The 21,581-nt window shown below is 36.7% G+C and overlaps 1 protein-coding gene across 36 annotated transcripts in view; it reads right to left on the bottom strand.

Moving 5' to 3' along the window:
- LOC108713304 (protocadherin gamma-A4) overlaps positions 1 to 21,581 on the bottom strand; it is a 203,329-nt gene that overhangs the window by 10,772 nt on the left and 170,976 nt on the right. For 2 of the 36 annotated variants that reach the window (XM_041588789.1, XM_018256236.2), the window contains exon 1: positions 7,649 to 10,966. The exons of 33 other annotated variants lie outside the window; for them this stretch is intronic. In XM_041588789.1, the coding sequence (XP_041444723.1) occupies positions 7,649 to 10,072 (2,424 nt within the window). In that variant the 5' untranslated portion in view covers positions 10,073 to 10,966. Of the gene's footprint in view, positions 1 to 2,066; positions 5,549 to 7,648; positions 10,967 to 21,581 lie in introns of those variants that run through there. One more of the 36 variants, XM_018256240.2, reaches the window with a different exon arrangement.

Consider the following 21,581-nt stretch of genomic DNA (forward strand, 5'->3'; position numbering starts at 1 on the left):
TTTCGGAAATCCCATTAAGGAAAAGCTCTTTCCAGAACCAGCATCTCCTCTAACCCAGGAAAATGATGCACTTTACATTATTAAGAGATTCTCCGAACTGGATTGGTACAAATAACATTAAATTACATTATCAAGCAGGGGGGCATGGAGACAAGTAGGCTGTTTGCTTCTTTTTCTCTTTCAAAATGCAATTATCCAGTGGAATGTACAATGAGATGCAACATTTTAAAAGAAGCAAGAATCGCAGAAATCACAGAAACTAATGAACTCTCTGGAGGTAATGCCATAAAATTCACAATGTCTGCGTCATCCCTATTAACCAATATCAACCAATCAGTAAGTAGTGTTTAATGGTTACCTATTTTATAGCACATTTCTGATTGGCTGCTATGTGTTACTAGGCCTGGAGCAAATTTTCCATTTTATTATAGCAATAAAACATGTAATGCATGCATTTTTTTTTATTCTGTTGCATATTCCCTTATCTAACAGAGATTCATTAAAAGATTAAATTGAAAGCAGAAAAAGGCATGAACAGAATTAGAAATCATTGTAGTGTTGGCATGGAGGAACATAGAAAACCTTCATAATCTGTTGTGGGCCTTGCACCTTTTGTTTGCTAAATGTTTTGAAAAAACATAACCTTTGACTTGGGCAGACCACCCCAGTGTACTCTATATGGAGTAACATCTTATATACTTCTATGTATCTTAATGCTTCCTGTTCTATGCATGATTCACACCGTAATCTAGAATAGGGAAGCACTTCTGCACTGGTGCTTCTCCTTCTACACATTTTATGGCCTTATACATATACAGGATCAATAACATATCAGTCAAAATTACTGCCGGGCTCAAATCACATTAGTAATCATAATTTTATATGCATACTGACCTAGGATGGGGAAAAATGATCACAAATCTTGCCATGTGTGGAAAACGTTCAATAACAATACAGATTGGTGTCATGTGTATTTATTAAAACGGAATTCTAAAAACTGCACCCTTTTAGCACCTGTAAAATATTTGTAAGAGTTCTCGTATGACTCCACATAACCGACTGTCAGGTATTCCAACAACTCAGAGACAGCTACTGGCAACACACAAAGAAGACCAGTCCTATAGACTCGGAGCAGGCCAAGCTACAGGTAAAAGTCTCATTTTTGTGCTAATACAGTCAACATCAAACATTAGCTAAAATGATGTACAGAACCTTGCAGTCATTTCCCATCAGCAAACCAACACTATCATTCGTTTAGCAGTATCAACACCATTCCAAATCATTTAACATGTATCATCCCCTCAAATGCTCCTACCCCTCAAGCTGTATACAAAAAACAGTAATAAAAACACCATACATTGCTGCCTGATCTGTGCCACATGTCTATTCTGCGCCAATGGATAAAGCAAACATTTTACCAATCAAACTAAATTTATGGACGATGTATTTCTATTGATGAAAACATTTACTTTAGGAAGCTTGGTGTAACTATACACCTTTAACTACCAGAGAAAACCTCTAGTAATGCATTTTTTCATTTCAAAGAAGCAGAAGATTCTGCCTTACTTTTTTTTTTTGCCAAAATGCTACCAGTCAAAGTGTTCAATACACAGGAATGCCACTTGTTTAGTCAAAACGGCCTTTCCAGGTTTCAGAGTTCTTAAACCTGGCAAAAACATTGCTTATAAGACAATGACATTAGGCCAATCCCTGTCCGTTACAACATCAGTGGTGTAACTACTGGAGGTATGATCTCACCTAGGCCTGCACCTCCTTGGGGCCCACTGAAGTCACAATACGTGATATCACAGGTGACAGGGCAGAGGGAAATCATTAAGTGAGCTTGCTGACACTTACTTCTGTAGGGGGAAGTCCTATGGGGGCCCAGACTATGCCACTCGGTGTCATCACCACACTACAAAACTTCATCACCCCTGATGTCATGCATCTGTCCCCACCACCTTCCCTGCCCCCTAACCTCACTGAAATGTGGCAACCTTAAAAAAAAATTTTCAGGACCAGGAAATTATACTGCTTGAGAAATCCAGAATGTTTTGTTACCTCACCTGTAAAGTCTCTTTCCACCTATAACCTCCTGGTAAAGTATCCTTATTAACCAAGTCCTTCAGTTGAGGGAAATTCAATGATCTCATTATGTTTAGGGTTCCACTGTCAATATTCGGTGTACTGGCTAATTGGTAACACTGACTTTGTTGCCCTTCAGACGCCATAGATAATTCAAAATACTGTAAGGTTCCATTTTGGTCCAGCTGCATAGTTTTGTGAGTATGGCCCAAGTACTGATTTGACTGTGACTGGTGCAAACAGCAGCAGTCACAGTTAGCAAATGTGCTTCTCCTTCGAATGCATTTTGTGAGCAATATAAGAAAGGTAATAGCGGACACTACACTAACTGCAACTAGAGCGATCACTAAATACAGGGTCAGATCGTGCCTTTGTTTAGTGCTGTCAGTAATGGCTATATCATTGGAGAAAATGCTCTGCTTATTCACATGGTCTTCTAAGGAAATGTGTAATGTAGCTGTGGATGACTTGGGAGGGTTTCCATAGTCTTTAACTAAAATAAAGAGTTTTTGTAAGGTAGGATCTGTATATTGAATGTTTCGGGCTAACTTGATTTCTCCTGTGTGCGGAATTATTTCAAATAGGTTGAGACTAGAGACTTCAGTTAAATTGTAGGTGAGCCAGGCATTATACCCAGAATCCGCATCCACAGCTACGACCTTAGTTACTAAAGAACCAGCTGGCAGAGCTTTCGGGATTGGCTGTGGTGCTTGGAGATTCTGGGATATTTCCGGGAATAATATTATAGGGGAATTATCATTTTCATCCAAGATGTATAAGTGAATAGTAATATTTGAGGAAAGTCTTGGAGATCCAAAATCCTCAGCTGTCACAGTAAACTCCACATGTTGCACCTCTTCGCGATCAAAGGATTGTTGGGTGTAGATTTTTCCATTGTGTTTATCAATGTAAACAAAGGATGAAGTAGGGGAACCATCTACAAGTCTGTTATATATAGAATATTGAACGTGGGCATTTTCTCCTTCATCTTGATCTGAAGCAGAGACTGCATGGAGCAGAGCACCAGGCTTATTGTTTTCCTTTATATAAATACCTTCTGGAAGTTGCTCAAATGTCGGAGGGTTATCATTGGTGTCAGTGATTTTCAGATCAATTGTTGCCTCAGTTTGCAGTTGAGGGAATCCCATATCTCTGGCGGTCAGCTGAACTGTATATTGATCATCAAGCTCTCTGTCCAGTAATTGATTGGTAATTAAGGAATAATGGTTTTGAACAGATAAAATCTCAAATGGAAGACTGGGAGAAATATGTATGTTCACTTCTCCATTTTTACCAGAATCTTGGTCTTTAACACTGAAGAGTAATACCGTTGTTCCAATGGGGGTATCCTCTGGAACAGAACTGACAAAGGATGATAAAATAATTTCAGGAGCATTGTCATTCAAATCCTCAACATCCACTTGAACAATGCAATGTCCTTCCATTTCAGGTACCCCATGATCTCTGGCTATTACTGAAATTTCATAAGACGTTTTCTCTTCATAGTCAACCTTTCCTTGAACACGTATTTCACCTGTTTGTTGATTCAAACTTAATACATTTTCTGTGTTCTGATCTTCATAAAAATAACTGACCTCACCATTTGGACCTTCGTCTTTATCATCTGCGTGTAGCTGTATAACTAGGGTATTAAATGGTAAGTTTTCTTTTAAGCTAATTTTGTAAACGGCGCCATCAAATACAGGAGGATTGTCATTAAAGTCTAGAACAATGATAGATATCATGATAGTTCCAGATTTAGGTGGATTTCCACCATCGAAGGCGGTGAGAACTAACTGGTAGCCATCTTGTTCTTCTCTATCCAATGCTTTGTCTAGCACAAGCACGGGAAAAGGTTTATCATCTTTCCTGTTCTGTACAGCTAAGGAAAAATATTGATTGTCAGGTAATTTATATGCGCTAACTGTATTAGTTCCCACATCTGAGTCTTGAGCTCGTTCCAAGGGGAATCGGGAGCCAACAGCCGCGAGTTCTGTCATTCTTATGATACGCTCAGTGTTATGAAAATGTGGGGCGTTGTCATTGACATCTACAATCTTCACTTCCAGGCGAAACAACTCCAAAGGTTTCTCAATAATAATTTCCACTGGAAGCATGCAACTTGTACTGAATCCACACAGCTTTTCTCTGTCTATTCTGCTTTTCACCACAAGAGTGCCACTCTCCAGATTCAGGGCAAAGTATTCCATGGTTTTCTCTGATGTCAGACGTATTCCTCTTTCAGAAATATCCACCTTGTTTAATCCTAGATCCTGAACAACATTTCCTACAAAAGACCCAGGCTCTGATTCTTCAAGTACAGAATATCTCGGCTGAGCAGAGATGTAGCTCCAATTGAAAACAGCAAATAAAAATAATACTCTCCAACTCGACATGATCTTCGTCTATCAGGTCAAAATCTTGAATTTTGTATTAGAAAGTGGGTTCAGATAACAGTATATTCAGGCTTGTTTTTGTTTCACAGAATGAAACTGCACTCTTCTTACTAGTCTCCTCAATGGATCGGGTTTGCTTAACTGCTGTTATCTCAGGACATTTGCACACACACAGATTCCATTCCAAGATGTACTTAGTTACATGTGAGCATGGAGAGAGATACTGCTGCCATCTACTGACACTTTCAAAATTATCACACTTTACCCCTCTAGTGAAGCATACATTACTCTGGTGCTCACATATCAAGGTCTACATTTTCTATCTAAAAAAATGGAAACCTTATAAAACCTATTACGATTAGGTAACACGCAGTCAACCTAAAAAATAAGTAATTTCTAATTGATAAAATTAGTGAGTTTCAGACATATTAGTGAATACTGGTATTTCTATGTGTTCTAGGCAAAGCCAAAAATACGTGCAAGTTAATTTATGAATATTATAGCATTTAGGTTGTATATAGAGAGTTTGAATTTATGGGAAGTTGAAATATGTCCAGCATGCTTGCCTATTGCTTTTATGTCCTTATACCATCAACATTATAGAAGAGGAGAAAAGTCATTATTTTTTCATGATATATACATTTTCTTGAGCTTCATCTACTCTGGCCAACATGTATATATATTTAAGCATTTATATACATTGAATCTATTTTTTTCATAGCCAACATGTAACATGCTAGAAATTACTTTCACATCATAACATGCAAGGCTACTCAGCACTCAAACTACAAATTATAGATAATATAGATAACAGAGCAACCTACAATAAACTTCCCTACCCTTAAGGAAATAACCTGTACATACTCATAGACTGCAACCTGCTTGGCTGTTTATTAATTCAGGGTAGGGAAGTTAGGGAAGTTTACTGTAGGTTGTTCCGTTATATAAGGCCTTTCAATACAAGTCAATTATTTAGCTTTTTTTTATAAACAATATCAATAACAATTATGGTAAAATTTACTGAAACAATTGCAATGTTTAAAATGTAAAATCTTATTCTCTGTAATAATAAAACAGAAGCTTATACATGATGGTAACTAAGCTGCATAAATCCACATTGGTGCCAAAGCATCCTATTGTTTTATTTAATGTTTAAATCATTGGTGATCCAAATTATGGAGAAAAAAAACATTAGGTCCCAAGCATTCAGGTTCATAAATACTATATCTGTAAATTAGCATTTGGAGAAACCTGTACTTCATTTTCACACTTGCCCATAAAAAATTATTAATTATAAATCAATTTTAAACACCCTTTTCTAGTGTTGAACGCCTCATACAAATTTGAGTTTAGTTCACAGATGACCTTATAAGTAACTGATCCATAAATATGTAACCAGTATGCTCTGGCAATTATATATAAACGCATAGTACACCCATGTTCCTTTGTTTTTGTACAGTATTTTGAAGGAAGTCCTGCAGTTACCAATTATGAGTTTCACATGCAAATAGCTTTAAGAACAAAAATATTTTTTAATGGTTAGTATTTTCTTAAAGCTAATAGTGCAGTGCCTATGAGGAGATACATGTCCAAATATAAGAAGAAGCAAAAAAAAAATGTTCAATTATTTATTGAACATTATTTTTTAATTAATTATTATCACTCCACCAGGGGACACTGTTTCACATTGTTATCTAACTGTCTGTGCTAATGATGAGCAGATAATATAAGTCCTCATCTCTACCTTTACTGAACAATGATAGTGCAATAAAGTGCATTTGAACATTTTATTTCTATAATAATTAACATCAAGAGCCTTTAACAAGTTAAAAATGTTAGCCGAATGACACATCACATCATTATTTGTAAGCCATTTATAAACCAATGGCTAAGAGCAAAATTTACTTTTGGAAGGAAGTTCCACACAATTCAGTTTTGCTCCAGTCTCAATCTTAGTCATAATCTAAAAACTCCAGCAAGTCAGCCTTTGTATTGGATTGATCATCTCTGGTAGGAGACACTGCACACTAATTAATGTTCCACATTGAGACAGGTCTGACTGTCTAGATTGGAACATACATACAAGTGCAATAAAATACTTTTTGTTTGCTGTATTCTGCTTTGCATATGAGGCCTATAAATTACAAACACAAATATAACCTATACAAGAGGTAAAGAGGGCCCTGCTCAAAAAAGCTTACAATCTAAAATCAAGTTTAAGTGAAATGACTCTCAGTAACACATGATGAGACATTTCAGATGATGAAGAATTAATAATTGAATTTTTCCAATTCCTGAATCATCTGTGTCTGTAAGGTTTTCTGTTGAAATGACCTGAACAGGTTTTAAGAATGCAAATTAATTTCCGAATGAGTCAATTGCTCTACACACGTCATCAGAGTATGGAAGTGCCAATGTTCCAATGTTAAAGTTAGCTGGAAACCTTGGTCCTGCTAACACATGAAATGTCTTACAGTAACACCTGTAATTTACCCTTGGAATATAAGTAAACCAGTATTTACAGGAGACACATAGCATGATGATTCCTATAGATTTAACCTCTACTTATTCCTTATAGCCTTGGATACATACATCACTGGTGATGTTACCCCATAGCAAGCATTCAGTAATTAAATTTAAAGTTAGTGGAAAAAAACCAAAGATCTGATTGCTTGCAATGGGCAGCATTATTGGTATGCCTCCACGATAAATAAACATTATATTAGGGATGCACCGAATCCAGGATTCGGTTCGGGATTTGGCCAGGATACAGCCTTTTTCAGCAGGATTCGGATTTGGGCGAATCATACTGCCCGGCCGAACCGAATCTGAATCCTAATTAGCATATGCAAATTAGGGGTGAGGAGGGAAATTGGGTGACTTTTTGTCAGAAAACAAGGAAGTACTAAATGTTTACCCCTTCCCACCCCTAATTTGCATATGCAATTTAGGGTTCGGATTCGGATCGGTATTTGGCCGAATCTTTCGAGAAGGATTCGGTGGTTCGGCCGAATCCAAAAAAGTGGATTCGGTGCATCCCTACATTATATATGATCAAAATACAGTTTGGGCCACAGAAACAAATCTGGACTTTAAAACTGAAGTCCAAGTAAGATGAAAAAAGAAAAAAATAGAGAAATATAGTATATATACTACAATAACCTCACCTGTTTATTTCCATCAGCTGATAAAGAATCAATAATTGAATTATTTCCAATTCCTGAATCATCTGTGTCTATAAGGTTTTCTGTTGGAATGACCTGAACAGGTTTTAGAAATGCAAATTCATTTTCCATTGAGTCAGATGCTACACACACGTCGTTAGAGTATGGAAGTGTCAATGTTCCATTGTTAAATTCAGCTGGAAACCTTGGTCCTGCTTCTAAATATAACCGTGTTGATCCAAATGTTTTAGACTGTGATGATTTTCTGCATTTTGATATGATTGCAAACATAACAGTCAAAGTGAACAGAAATGAAATTAATGCCAAGGCGACTACCAAGTAAATATCTAAATTTGTCTCAGTATCGGAGTTTTGGAATTGATTCTTAATTTTAGGAATATCTTGCTGAAAATGGTCAGCAACAACAAGGTTCAAATTTATAGTAGAAGATCTTGGTGGGTTTCCATTGTCCTTCACCAAGACAATGACTTTGTGTTTAGTTGGCTCTTTCTCTTGGAAAACATACAAAGTCCTAATTTCTCCAGTGTGTCGACCAATGCTAAAGTAAGATGGTTCTGATGGTTGGAGAAATTGATATGATAGCCAGGCATTGTGTCCAGAATCAGCATCCACTGCAACCACTTTAGCTACCAGATCTCCTTTACTTGATGACTGAGGAACTATTTCAAAATGAGCGGAATCATCTACCCCAACAGAAGGGTATAGAATCTTGGGAGAATTATCATTGAGATCTGTAATACATATTTTAACGGTGGCAGTACTGTTTAAAGGTGGAGATCCATTGTCTTTAGCCATCACTTCAACATCAAATTCCCTCATTTGCTCATAGTCAAATGGTTGCTGTGCATAGAGAACTCCTGTCATAGAATTAATGGAAACATATGAAGATAGAGGGAAACCATCACTGTTTTTGTTAACAATAGAAAACATAACTTTAGCATTTTCATTTATATCAGGGTCAGAGGCTTGGACTTGGAATAATGAAGATCCTGTTGGATTATTTTCTGGAACATACACAACATATTTAGTTTGGTCAAATATGGGTGGATTGTCATTCACATCTAGTATCAGAAGCCTAATTGTTTTGGTGGTGGATAGTGGAGGGTATCCTTTGTCTGTAGCTTTAATAGTAATATTGTATTCATGCATTTCTTCTCTGTCCAAGGAAGTTGTAGTCAGCAGTTTGTAATAGTTGCTAGATGAAGATGTTAATTCAAAAGGCAGAGTACCAGTAATGTGGCAATACACATTTGCATTATCTCCAGAGTCTATATCTTGAATTTTTATTAATGCCACCACTGTGCCAGATGCAGAATCTTCAGGAATTGAGTCCAACACTGATGTTAGAATGATCTCAGGTGCATTGTCATTTGCATCTACAATTTGGATAACAACCTTAGCATGTGAAACCAAACCACCACCGTCAGCTGCTTCCACATTCATTGCATAGGCCTTTGTTAGCTCAAAATCAAGTTGTCCCCTGGTCCTAATTTCACCAGTCTGAGAATCAATAGTAAATGTTTGCTCAGCAATTTTAGAGATGTGGCTAAAAGAATAGGTAACCTGTCCATTTACACCTTCATCTTCATCAGTAGCATTCATACGAAAAACAAGAGTGTTCACTGGTGCGTTTTCAGTCAGACTCACTTGGTACAGTTCTTTAGAAAATATTGGGGCATTGTCATTGACATCAGTAACAAGAATTTTAATAATGGCTGTTCCAGTTTTAACAGGATTACCTCCATCTGAAGCTATTAGAATTAGTTCAAGATTTGATTGCCTTTCTCTATCTAAAGGCCTCTCTAATATTAATTCTGGAAATTTTCTGCCATCGCCACTTGTTTTCACGTTCAATTTAAAATATTCATTTTCACTGATTTTGTAAGTTTGGAGTGAATTCATGCCAATATCAGGATCCAGAGCGTTACCCAGATTAAAATGTGTTCCAGAGGGTGTCAATTCTAGGATTTCCAAACTCATAATATTTTTCGAAAAAAATGGGGAATTATCATTTATATCCTGAATCTCAACTTCTACATGAAAAACATTCAAAGGATTTTCAACCACTGCTTCAAGGCTTAGTGAACAGATAGGTGTCATTTCACAGATTGACTCTCTGTCTATTCTGTCTGCTACATACAGGTTACCATTGTCTAAATTCACAGTAAAATGATGCTCAGCAGTAACAGATGAAATGCGGAATTTTCTCTTTGTTATATCCTTTATATTTAATCCCAGATCTTTAGCAATATTTCCTACCAAGTAGCCTTTCTTTTCTTCTTCAGCAATTGAGTAGCGGAGCTGAGCAGTGATTGTCTTGCACAGACAACAGAATAAAAGGAAATACAGTACTTGCCATTTCACTGTCCATTCAGTCCTTTTTTCTTTGATTTTCTGGAAATCCATTACAAAGTCAAATCTTCCTAGATTGGGTGTCAGAATTAAATGATGAAACGCATCCACTGATGTTTGCAGCTTGTGATCATGAAGATCCAGTATGAAAATGAATGTGTTTTCCACAATCTGTATTGCCTGGTTGTTGGAAACTTACATGAATCTCCATCACTAGGTTTTTCCACCTTATTGGCCAATAGCGGCACACTGTGTCTCAACTAAGAACTGCAGGCTAATTGCTTGGATACATTCTGCTATATTAAAATTGTCTCAAAAAAAAAATCAAAACATTTCAAAGGTTATGCTCTTTCAAAAGTTCTAAAACAATTGTGCAAAGTATTCTGAATCCTCTTGGAGAATTGATTTTTTTACCCATCAAATATTATGCTCCTAAATGTAACATTGACCTGTATTTATAAAATATTGTAACCATACTGATTAATTCTCATTGTTGAGAAGAGTCTTTCTAACAAAAGAAGAGGTGCAGCTATCTACATTCTGTTGGAAAAAGGCATTGATAAGACAATTGGAGATTTGCACAATGTTTCAGTTGCACAAACATCTAGTTGTGGAGAGATTAGGTGGAAGTGCCGCCAACACAAGCAGCATACAATCAAAAAAGACATGGGTGGAGAGAAAATGGCATTGTTTAAAAGAAAAACTTTTTTAAATAAAATTCAATACACTGGAGTCAGTACAACTTGTTAGGTCAAACTGCCAATACCCCTCCATATGTTTTGCAAAGACTTCATTTAGCTGTGCATTTTATAGCTCAATGGGCTGTACACTATACCATGGAATATTCAGTAGCATATTTTTGTATAAACAGTCCATAATTTTGTATAGACAGTCAATGTCCACTATGATAACTGTAAGAGCAAACACATTCTATATAATTTCAATTCTGTAAAATAGACATAAACAGTGGATACTAGTAAGAGAAAATTGGACCAGATTCTGCAGTCCCCCAAAAAAACTAAAAGCACCAGATGTCAATCAGCTCAGAGTCTTTATGACTGAGTACTAATAGTTATAGAGAAATATGGTGAGGAAGACATGAACTCCATACAAATGTGATGGAGCAAAGGAGAGGTGCATCTAGTTGCATGCTCACAGAGTATATTTGGCTGCAAAACTGACAAGTCATATCAACAGAGATAGCAGAGAAGGGACATATGTTCACAAAATAATAATGTATAATTTGTTAAGGTGTCATAACCATAGAAATGTAAGATATAGAGTTAGTCAAACTTGATGCATAGTATAACAATTATAGATACATATGCAGACATATAGGAAATAATATATCTTGGAAGATAACATCCAAAAAGCTCAGAATTAAGGAAAAGTTATCTACTATAAAGTCCAATCTTAGCAAATAATCATATTTTTTGTATTGTTTCCTTTTTCCTTTGTAGTAATATAGCAGAACCTTGTACCACTAGCATAAATTCATACTGGTGGAAACACGGTACGGTCGGGTTCAAGTTCTGTTATTGACTTGACAAAATGCTACAAGTTCTAATCAAATAGTTGTATTAGTGTTCCATTACATGACTTACATGTAGAAACAATAATTTCCATTACAGTAACTGATGCAAAATTTAAGCAAATTTAGAAATAGATAAACTGGTAGATAAAGAGTTACTATCTCAAAGTTGCCATAATAAGTAAGATTTTTGCCACCGCCTGCCAACCCCTAGGAAGAACAAAAAAGAAAATTGCTCACCTGGTTATTCAAATCAGATGAATATGAATTGGTCACATACCGTATATACTCGAGTATAAGCCGACCCGAGTATAAGCCGAGGTACCTAATTTTACCTACGAAAACTGGGAAAACTTATTGACTCTAGTATAAGCCTAGACACAACTACAGCCCTGTCTCCCAGCAGCGCACATTCTGCCAAAGCGACCCCCCCAGCGATCAACCGGACTTCTTTGCAAAGTTGATGGTGACAGAGAATTGCCAAACGGATTAATGTGTGCATTGTCCCACTGTCCCACTACCATGTGCAGAGGGTGCTGTGTGATATTGCCATCACTGTTAATCTTTGTATAACCAACAGAGGGCGCTGTGTGATATTGCACTCACTGTTAATCTTTCATATAACCAACAGAGGGTGCTGTGTGATATTGCAGTCACTGTTATTCTTTCATATAACCAACAGATGGCGCTGTGTGATATTGCAGTCACTGTTATTCTTTCATATAACCAACAGAGGGTGCTGTGTGATATTGCAGTCACTGTTATTCTTTCATATAACCAACGGAGGGTGCTGTGTGATATTGCAGTCACTGTTATTCTTTCATATAACCAACAGATGGCGCTGTGTGATATTGCAGTCACTGTTATTCTTTCATATAACCAACAGAGGGTGCACTGTTATTCTTTCATATAACCAACAGAGGGTGCTGTGTGATATTGCAGTCACTGTTAATCTTTCATATAACCAACAGAGTGCGCACTGTTATTCTTTCATATAACCAACAGAGGGTGCTGTGTGATATTGCAGTCACTGTTATTCTTTCATATAACCAACAGATGGCGCTGTGTGATATTGCAGTCACTGTTATTCTTTCAGATAACCAACAGAGGGCGCACTGTTATTCTTTCATATAACCAACAGAGGGCATTGTGGGATATTGCAGTCTCTCCCCAAGTGAACTGTTGGTATAAGAATGATTAAAAGTGACTGCAATCTCAGCTACTCGGGTCGGGTACCGTTGACCCGAGTATAAGCCGAGGTAGACTTTTTCAGCACATTTTGGATGCTGAAAAACTCGGCTTATACTCGGGTATATACGATAATTATTTCCAATGCCTGAATCAAATGTGTCTACTAAGTTTTCTACTGGAACATTCTGAACTGGTTTCAGAAATGCAATTTTTTATTCAGTTGTGTCTACAGCTACACATACATCATAGGGGTATGGAAGAGTCTGTATTGCATTATTAAATTTACCTGGGAACCTTGCTGGTGACTGACAATATAAGCCTGCAGTTAAAGGCCCAGATGTTTGAGCATGGATACATTGTCTGCATTTTGATATGATGATAACCATGTGAATAAAAATGAAATGAAAGCCAATGCTACAAAAAGGTAACTATCTACATTTGAAGTATTGGAATTATGGAAGTCAGTTTTAATATCTTGAATGTCCTACTGAAAATAACAAGATTTAAATTTATAGTAGAAGATCGTGGAGGGTTTCCTTGGTCCTTCACCAAGACAATAACTTTGTGTCTTAGGGTCTCTTTCTCTTGAAAAACACAGAACATTCTGATTTCACCAGTTTGTTGGCCAATGTAAAGATGGTTCTGAACCATTTTAGCAATGAATTTCCCTTTAATTGCAGATCTTGGAACAATTTCAAATTGAGAGGAATCATCTGCCACATGAAAAGGGTACAGAATTTTAGGAGAATTATCATTTAGATCTGTAATGCATATTTTAACTGTGGTAATGCTACTTTAAGGTGGAGATACATTGTCCTTTGCCATTACTTGAAAGGTGAATTCCCTCATTTGTTCATAGTCAAATGGTCAGTCTGCATAAATAATGCCTGTGACTGAATTTAAGGATATAAAAGAAGATACGGGAACATCACTTGAATTTTATGAACAATAGAATATATAATGTTAGCATTGTTATGCAGATCAGGATCGGAGGCTTGTACATGGAATATGTAAGCTCCTGGAGGATTATTTTCTTGGATGTGAAAATCTATTTTCATAGGCCTTTGTTATCTCATAATCTAGTGTTCCCTTTGCCCTTATATCCAGGCTCAGATTTGTGGAGAGGACACAAAAGCCCGGGCCTAGGGTGGCAAGATTTAGGGGGCGACATGCCACCTAGTCGCATCCCTAAGAAGCAATGGGGACTCAAAGCTCCCCAGTGCTTGAGAGCGCTCTTGCGCCAAGCAACTCTAGGGCATACCTATATCTGACAAGGTAACATTACAAAAAATGGAGGCACCACTTACCACCAGTGCTGGTCGAATTTGTCCCTTTGCGGTTCGCAGGAAAATTTGTGAATTTCCTGTGAAATTCGCAGAACAAAGAAAAATTATCGAAACACAAATTTTGACACCTGTGTCAATTCATGTCAATGAATACTGTTGACGCGCGTCTGTTTTGACATGAGCAACTATTCTAGGGATGCACCAAATCCAGGATTTGGTTCGGGATTCGGCCAGGATTCGGCCTTTTTCAGCAGGATTCGGATTCGGTTTTATCCTTCTGCCCAACCGAATCTGAATCCTCATTTGCATATGCAAATTAGGGACGGGGAGAGAGATCGCGTGACTTTTTGTCAGAAAACAAGGAAGTAAAAAAATGTTTTTGATGGAGTTGCACAAATTTATTCGCCGCCGGCGAAACACGGAAATTTGCACCTGACAAATTTATTCACCCATCACTACTTACCACCTATTAAAGTTACCCTTTTAAATACATTTCAGTTCAATTGTTTTCTAATATAGCACCATAAGAAATTACGTTTTTAATTGCTTTGTGTTTTATGACCACTAAGATTAATTATTTTCTCATATTTCTCAGGAGCAGCTCAGTAAAAGGAAATCAAGTAAGGCATTATATTTGCTCTATAATGTCTTACATATAACATGGGCAGCTATGGGGGCTAAAGTGAAAGGCCAAGCAAGGCCAAACATCTTTTTTTAACCCAGGACACAGAAAAATAATGGGGATGATTAGTAAATGAGCACCATTTGCAAACACATCACTCAAGTTAAAGTACCTTACAAAGAATGTATATTCTTCTTGATATCCTGTCACTTAATTAAAAGTGATATATTGTGATCAGTAGCATCAGTACAGCCGTCAAATCAAAGCCAGAAACTATTCTGAAGTTGCAATCTTGTATAAGATGTTTGCACCATTTGGACATATTTTGTCATGAAATTGCTATAAACATAGCACAAACTGATACATTTATGGACAACCTGCACTGGGCATTGCTCCCAGTCTCCTTTACTAAAGAAGCCATTAAGCATGGGGCTAACATTTATTCATTAAGTACCAATATACTAAGCACGGCTCTGCAACAGAAGGTGTATACATCAAATATACTAAGTTAATACAAAAACTGCCATTTTCATGGAATCCACCTGTTGATGCCCAGACAGGGCATGCTTTTATGCACAGGTTTTGCAGATGGTCAGTGGAAGTTTTTTTTGACGAGCGTTCCCTAATAGTTAAAACATAACTTTTATTGAATTTAGTTAAAATGAAGAGACACAACATTGCAAAGATTAAAAAGATTAAAAAGAAGCTGGATGTAAGAACCAAACACATATAACACTATGAGTAAAGCCTATATAGGAACTCTCTAAACCAGGGATCCCCAACCTTTCGAACCCGTGAGCAACATTAAGAAGTAAAAGGAGTTGGGGAGCAATACAAGCATGAAAAATGTTCTTAGGGTGCCAAATAAGTGCTGTGATTGGCCACTTGGTAGTCCCTATGTGGATTGTCTACCTACATTGAGACTCTGTTTGGCAGTACATCTGGTTTTTATACAACTAAAACTTGCCTCCAGGCCTGAAATTCAAAAATAAGCACCTGCTCTGAGACCACTGGGTGCAACATCCAAGGGGCTGGAGAGCAACATGTTGCTCTCGAACTACTGGTTGGTGATCACTGCTCTAAACTAACATCTCACAATACTTAAAGCTTTCTAAGTAAAAAACAAAAGCAGGACACTTAAATACATCTCTGAACATTAATAAAAGCTGTTTTCATTAGTAAAGGAGTTGGGCTGAATTCAGGCAAAAAGATTCACCTTGCCCAAAAAGACCAGACTCCATTCTGCCTCCATGCCTACAACACCAGTTTTACATTGGCAATGACTGATCAGTCCCTAAAACTAAAAATTAAACTGAGAGGACATTTGCTGGAGGTGGTACCAGAAAATATGTTTCCTCTTTCGTTTACACTTATTCTTAACACCTCAACATGATTAGTTTTAATATAGGTATTTAGTTTAATACAGGTATTCAGTTAGTATCTATCTGTCTGTCTGTCTGTCTGTCTGTCTGTCTGTCTATCTGTCTATCTATCTAGGTCTGATGTAAATAGACACTAGTGTTCAAACATAGAACTGTCACACTTTAACATCTCTGTTATCAGAAAGTACAAAAGTACAAATGCTAAATAAAAAGCTTCAGTGAAAACCAGCAAAAAAAGTCCTGCTATGCCTGGAAGTGCTCTAGATAGATAGACAGATCTTTGAATTCAGCACCTGCTGCAGACCTCTGAGAGTGTCCACTGGCATGATCCAAAATCAATGTTTTAGATATGCTTATCCAATAAAGCACATCACAACCCATATTTGTACTGTACTTTACTGCCCACTATTGTTGCAACTTTCATTTAGACCACCTTTGGTTTACTTTGCTACAAGTAGATAGCAGTTCCCCAAACATTTCATCTCCTCCTTATTGATATAGTCAAGGTTTCTACCAATCAAAACTGATTTCACTCTTACCAGTAAATTGGCCTTTGCAAGGCTCATTGTGTTCTCACCTCTGTTTCATTTGATTACTAAAATATAGAACTGTGAAAACCCCACATGTCCTATATCTTGTGTTTAATGTACTGTAACTGCTCTAAATTTAAAGTGCTCTTGGGGAGACTGCTCTATCCAGTTGCTAGTTTTTTGTTGAATTTTCGACATCTTAAAATATTATATATAAGAAAATATTAATATAAGAAGAAAGAATAATATATTTCTCTTATATAATAATTGTTACATAAAACTTTAAATATGTAGGTACAAACACATTAAACACAGCAGATAGATTGTTATATATTGTGTGCACAATTAGGATATACCTCTTTCACAAGATAATTACAATTATTCCAGGTATTACACAAAAAAATCTAAAACTCACCTCCTTATTCATTTCGGCTGAAGAAGAATCAGTAACTGAATAATTTCCAATTCCTGAGTCATCTGTGTCTATGAGGTTTTCAACTGGAACTATCTGATCAGGTTTTACAAAAGCAAATTCTTTTTCTTTTGAGTCTAGTGTTACACATACATCATACGAGTATGGAAGAGTCAATGTTGCATTATAGTTAGTAGGGAATCTGGGTGCTCCTTGTGAGTAGAGACCAGCTGTTGCAGATCCAAATGTTTTTGAATGGTTTGGTTTTCTGCATTTTGATATGACTGCTAGCATTACAGTTAAAGTAAATAGAAAAGAAATAACTGCCAGAGCCACTACTAAGTACATATCTAAATTTAATAGGGAGTCTGAGTTCTGAAATTGGTTATTTATTTGGGGAATATCCTGTTGAACGTTTTCAGTGACAATAATGTTAAAATTTATAGTAGTAGATCGTGGGGGTGTCCCATTGTCCTTCACCAGGACAATGACTTTGTGTTTTCGGACCTCTGTCTCTTGAAAAACACGCAAAGTTCTGATTTCACCAGTATGTTGACTAATGGTAAAAACTGGTGGTTCTGAACCTTGCAGAAACTGGTATGATAGCCAGGCATTGTGTCCAGAATCAGCATCCACTGCAATCACTTTAGTAACTAGGTCTCCTTTATTTGAGGATTGAGGAACTATTTCAAACATAGCAGAATTATCTTCTCCAGTAGAAGGATATAGAATCTTAGGAGAATTATCATTTAAATCTGTAATGTATATTTTAACCTTGGTAGTGCTATTTAAAGATGGAGATCCATTGTCTTTAACCATTACTTGAATATCAATTTCTTTCAGTTGTTCATAATCAAATGAACACTGGGCATAAAGAACCCCAGTCATGGAATTAATGGATACACAGGAATACATAGGAAAATCAGCTGTATTTGTATTTATAATTGAATAAGTAATTTTAGCATTGTCATCCAGATCAGGATCGGAGGCTTGCACTTGGATTATTGAGGATCCTGATGGATTATTTTCTGGAATATACACAACATATCTATTTTGTTCAAAAGCTGGTGAGTTGTCATTCACATCTGATATCAAAAGTGTAAAAGTTTTAGTGGTTGATAGTGGAGGGGATCCTTTATCTGTGGCTTTAATAGTAATATTGTATCTGTCTATTTCCTCTTGGTCCAAGAAACTTGTAGTGAGCAGTCTGAAATAGTTGCTAGAAGATGACGTTATCCGAAAAGGTAGTGGTTGAACAATTTCACAGTAGATTTTGCCATTTTCTCCAAAGTCCATATCTCGAACATTAATCAGCGCAATTACTGTGCCAGGAGAAGAATCCTCTGGAATGGAGTTAGACACTGATGTAATAATGATCTCAGGTGCATTGTCATTTGCATCTACAATTTGGATAACCACCTTAGCATTAGAAAAAAGGCCACCCCCGTCCTGCGCTTCCACAATCATTTCATAGGCCTTTGTTGTCTCAAAATCTAGTTCACCTGTGGTCCTTATTTCACCAGTTTGAGAATCAATGGTAAATTTGTCCTGAGCAGCTTTTGTGATGTGGCTGAGAGAATATGCAATGTGTCCATTTATACCTTCATCTTCATCAGTTGCATCCAAGTCAACCACAAGAGTGTTTACTGGAGCACTTTCAATTAGGTTTACATGGTATAATTCTTTGGAGAAAAATGGGGAATTGTCATTGATATCACTTATAATGATTTGTATTACAGCTGATCCAGTTTTTACAGGGCTACCACCATCTAAAGCTGTTAAAATTATTTCAATGGATGATTGTTTTTCTCTATCTAAAGGTCTTTCCAAGACTAATTCTGGGATTTTCCGTCCATCACTGCTGGTTTTTATATTTAATTTAAAATACTCATTTTCATTAATTGTGTAGGTTTGCAGTGAATTAATACCGATGTCAGGATCCAGAGCATTACCCAGAACAAAGCGGGTTCCAGGTTGCGTCAATTCTGTTATTTCCAAATTCATAAGATTTTTCAAAAAACTTGGATAATTATCATTTATGTCCTTAATCTCAATTTCTACATTAAAAATATTCAGAGGGTTTTCAACCACTGCTTCTAGGCTCAGTGAGCAAATGGGTGTTATATCACAAACTGCCTCTCTGTCTATTCTATCGGATATATACAGGTTTCCATTCTCTAAATTCACATTAAATAAATGCTCTGCTGTAACAGAGGAAATGCGGAATTTTCTCTTTGCTAGATCCTGGATATTTAAGCCCAGATCTTTAGCAATATTTCCTACCAAGTAGCCTTTTTTTTCCTCTTCAGCAATTGAATAGTGAAGCTGAGCAGTAACTGCCATGTACAAACTAGAGAACAGAAGAATATGTACTACTTGCCATTTTACTGTCCATTTAGTCCATTTATCCTTAATTTTCAGGGAAACCATTGTCACCAAGTAGAAATCTTCTAGAGTGAGAGTGAAATGTTTTAAATCCACAAGAAGAGAAAAAATGAATGATGAAATAGGTCCAGTCAGGTTTGTAGCTTGTAACCATGAGGATCCAATATGAAAATGAATGTGTTTTCCACAATCTGTGCCTGGTGGAAACTTACATGAATCTCTATCGCTAGGTTTTTCCACCTTACTGGTCAACAGCGGCACACTGTGTCTCAACTAAGAACTGCAGGTTTCTGATTTTTACAATGTTTATCAAGTTGAGTTTTAAAAGTGACTATATAATTTGTTATTATAAACCCCCCAAGGCTGCACATTACATTTTGGAATTTGTTTTGTAACTGAGCCAAGAACATAGTGTAATTACTATGGGTCAATTGTTTACTTTAATTCATTACATTCCTATGGAAATCTTACTTGAATGTTATATTATCTGTATCAATTAGCATTTTTAAAGTGTGGAAACGGAAACTAGAGTACCCCTTTTAAATTGGGGCACTGACACTGGAAGCCAATAACCTATTGCTATGTGAGGCTTAAATGTTACTCTTTTCAGGCCTTCTCCTATTTATCTTCCATTTTCTCATTCAAACCACTGCCTGCTAAAACACCAAACTGGAGAGCTTCTGATGAAAACGCTAAATATGAAAAAAAAATACACAACCCCCCCCCCCACCCAAAGAACTACAAATTATCTTAGAATATCACAGACTATATAAACATTATTTTAAGGGGACCTTTCCCTTTTAAAGATGATTTTGACAGTGGCGATAAGATGAAAAGGAATGAAGAAAATTTAAAACAATATAAATTACTTTCATTACACACACATATGTACTGTATATTGTCATTTGTGACTTTACAAATATTCATTTGGTTTAGGTGTGGGGTATCAGTGTATAATGATGTTACAGTTAGATTTGGGTATTAGACTGAATCAGAATCATGTAACACATTTAAATGCAATGTCTCCAACTTAATGCCAACAAGGTATTATAAGGGACAAGATAAATTCTCTAATGCTTTATTTACCAGTAGGTCCTTCAAGCTGACTTGAGTATTCCAACATTCAGTTAAGAAGAAAGGAGATTCCATCTGGAAGGGTTTTTTTGCCTTCCTTTGAAACAAATATTGGTCAGGCAGGTTTCAAAACCTTTCAAAAAAGTTTGAAGTTGATGTACTGTGTCTTTTATCTCATCATATATTATGTTAATAAATCTGAGGTAAATGCAATGAATAAGTTTGGTGATTACTGGAATCAGCTACTACCCACAATGGTCTTAAGTGAGAAAGAAGGTGTCTGTCAGCCGACACAGTTAAATTGATTGTTAAGCAGGGGGACCAGGAAAGACCACAGCAATGGAAATGTTTGGTGAAAGGTATGAGCATAGAAACAGAACCAGATCCAATCACTCAGCAATTTTTCGGGTTTTGGAGCTGAGGAAAGTCAGAAGTGCTTTTCTATTAAGCACTCACTGAAAGGACGACAGCATCACATATCGATTAAGAGTCATGGAAATCAAAATGAAGCCAAAGATATGTATAAAAAGCAGGGCCAACTGGAATTCAAACATATCCAAAAGACCAGAGAAATTCAATTAAAAGAATATAATTTTATTTATCCAAAGTTAAAAATCTGCATCTCCATCTACCCTACGCGTTTCACGCCCATCCAGGGTGCCTAGTCATGAACCCATGACTAGTCAGGAACCCATGACTAAGCACCCTGGATGGGTGCAAAATGCGTAGGGTAGATGGAGATGCAGATTTTTAACTTTGTATTAATAAAATTATATTCTTTTAATTTAATTTCTCTGGTCCTGTGGATCCGTTTGAGTCGGCCCTGCTTTTTCTACATATCCTTTGCTGTACCGCTCCCTAAAGCTGGGGGTCTGGGGCTTATGCACCCGGACTACTTTCACTATTTGGTGAGTCATTTACATTTTATTTTGGAGCACCTTGTCTCTTCTTAAAAATTAAGCCAAGGCCATTCACAGAAATGGCAAAAAATTAGTTTCATAAGGTGAATGAAACTGATACTATTCAAGTCTATACATTAAGGGTGTTATTTACTAAACTCCGAATGCCAAAAACTTCAGTATCTCAGTATCTCAGACCTGCCAAGGTTGCATATAAATCAATGGGAGAAGTCCCAAAAATTTTTTGATCT

This window comes from Xenopus laevis, chromosome 3S (assembly GCF_017654675.1).
Source record: "Xenopus laevis strain J_2021 chromosome 3S, Xenopus_laevis_v10.1, whole genome shotgun sequence".
Classification (NCBI taxonomy): Eukaryota; Metazoa; Chordata; class Amphibia; order Anura; family Pipidae; genus Xenopus; species Xenopus laevis.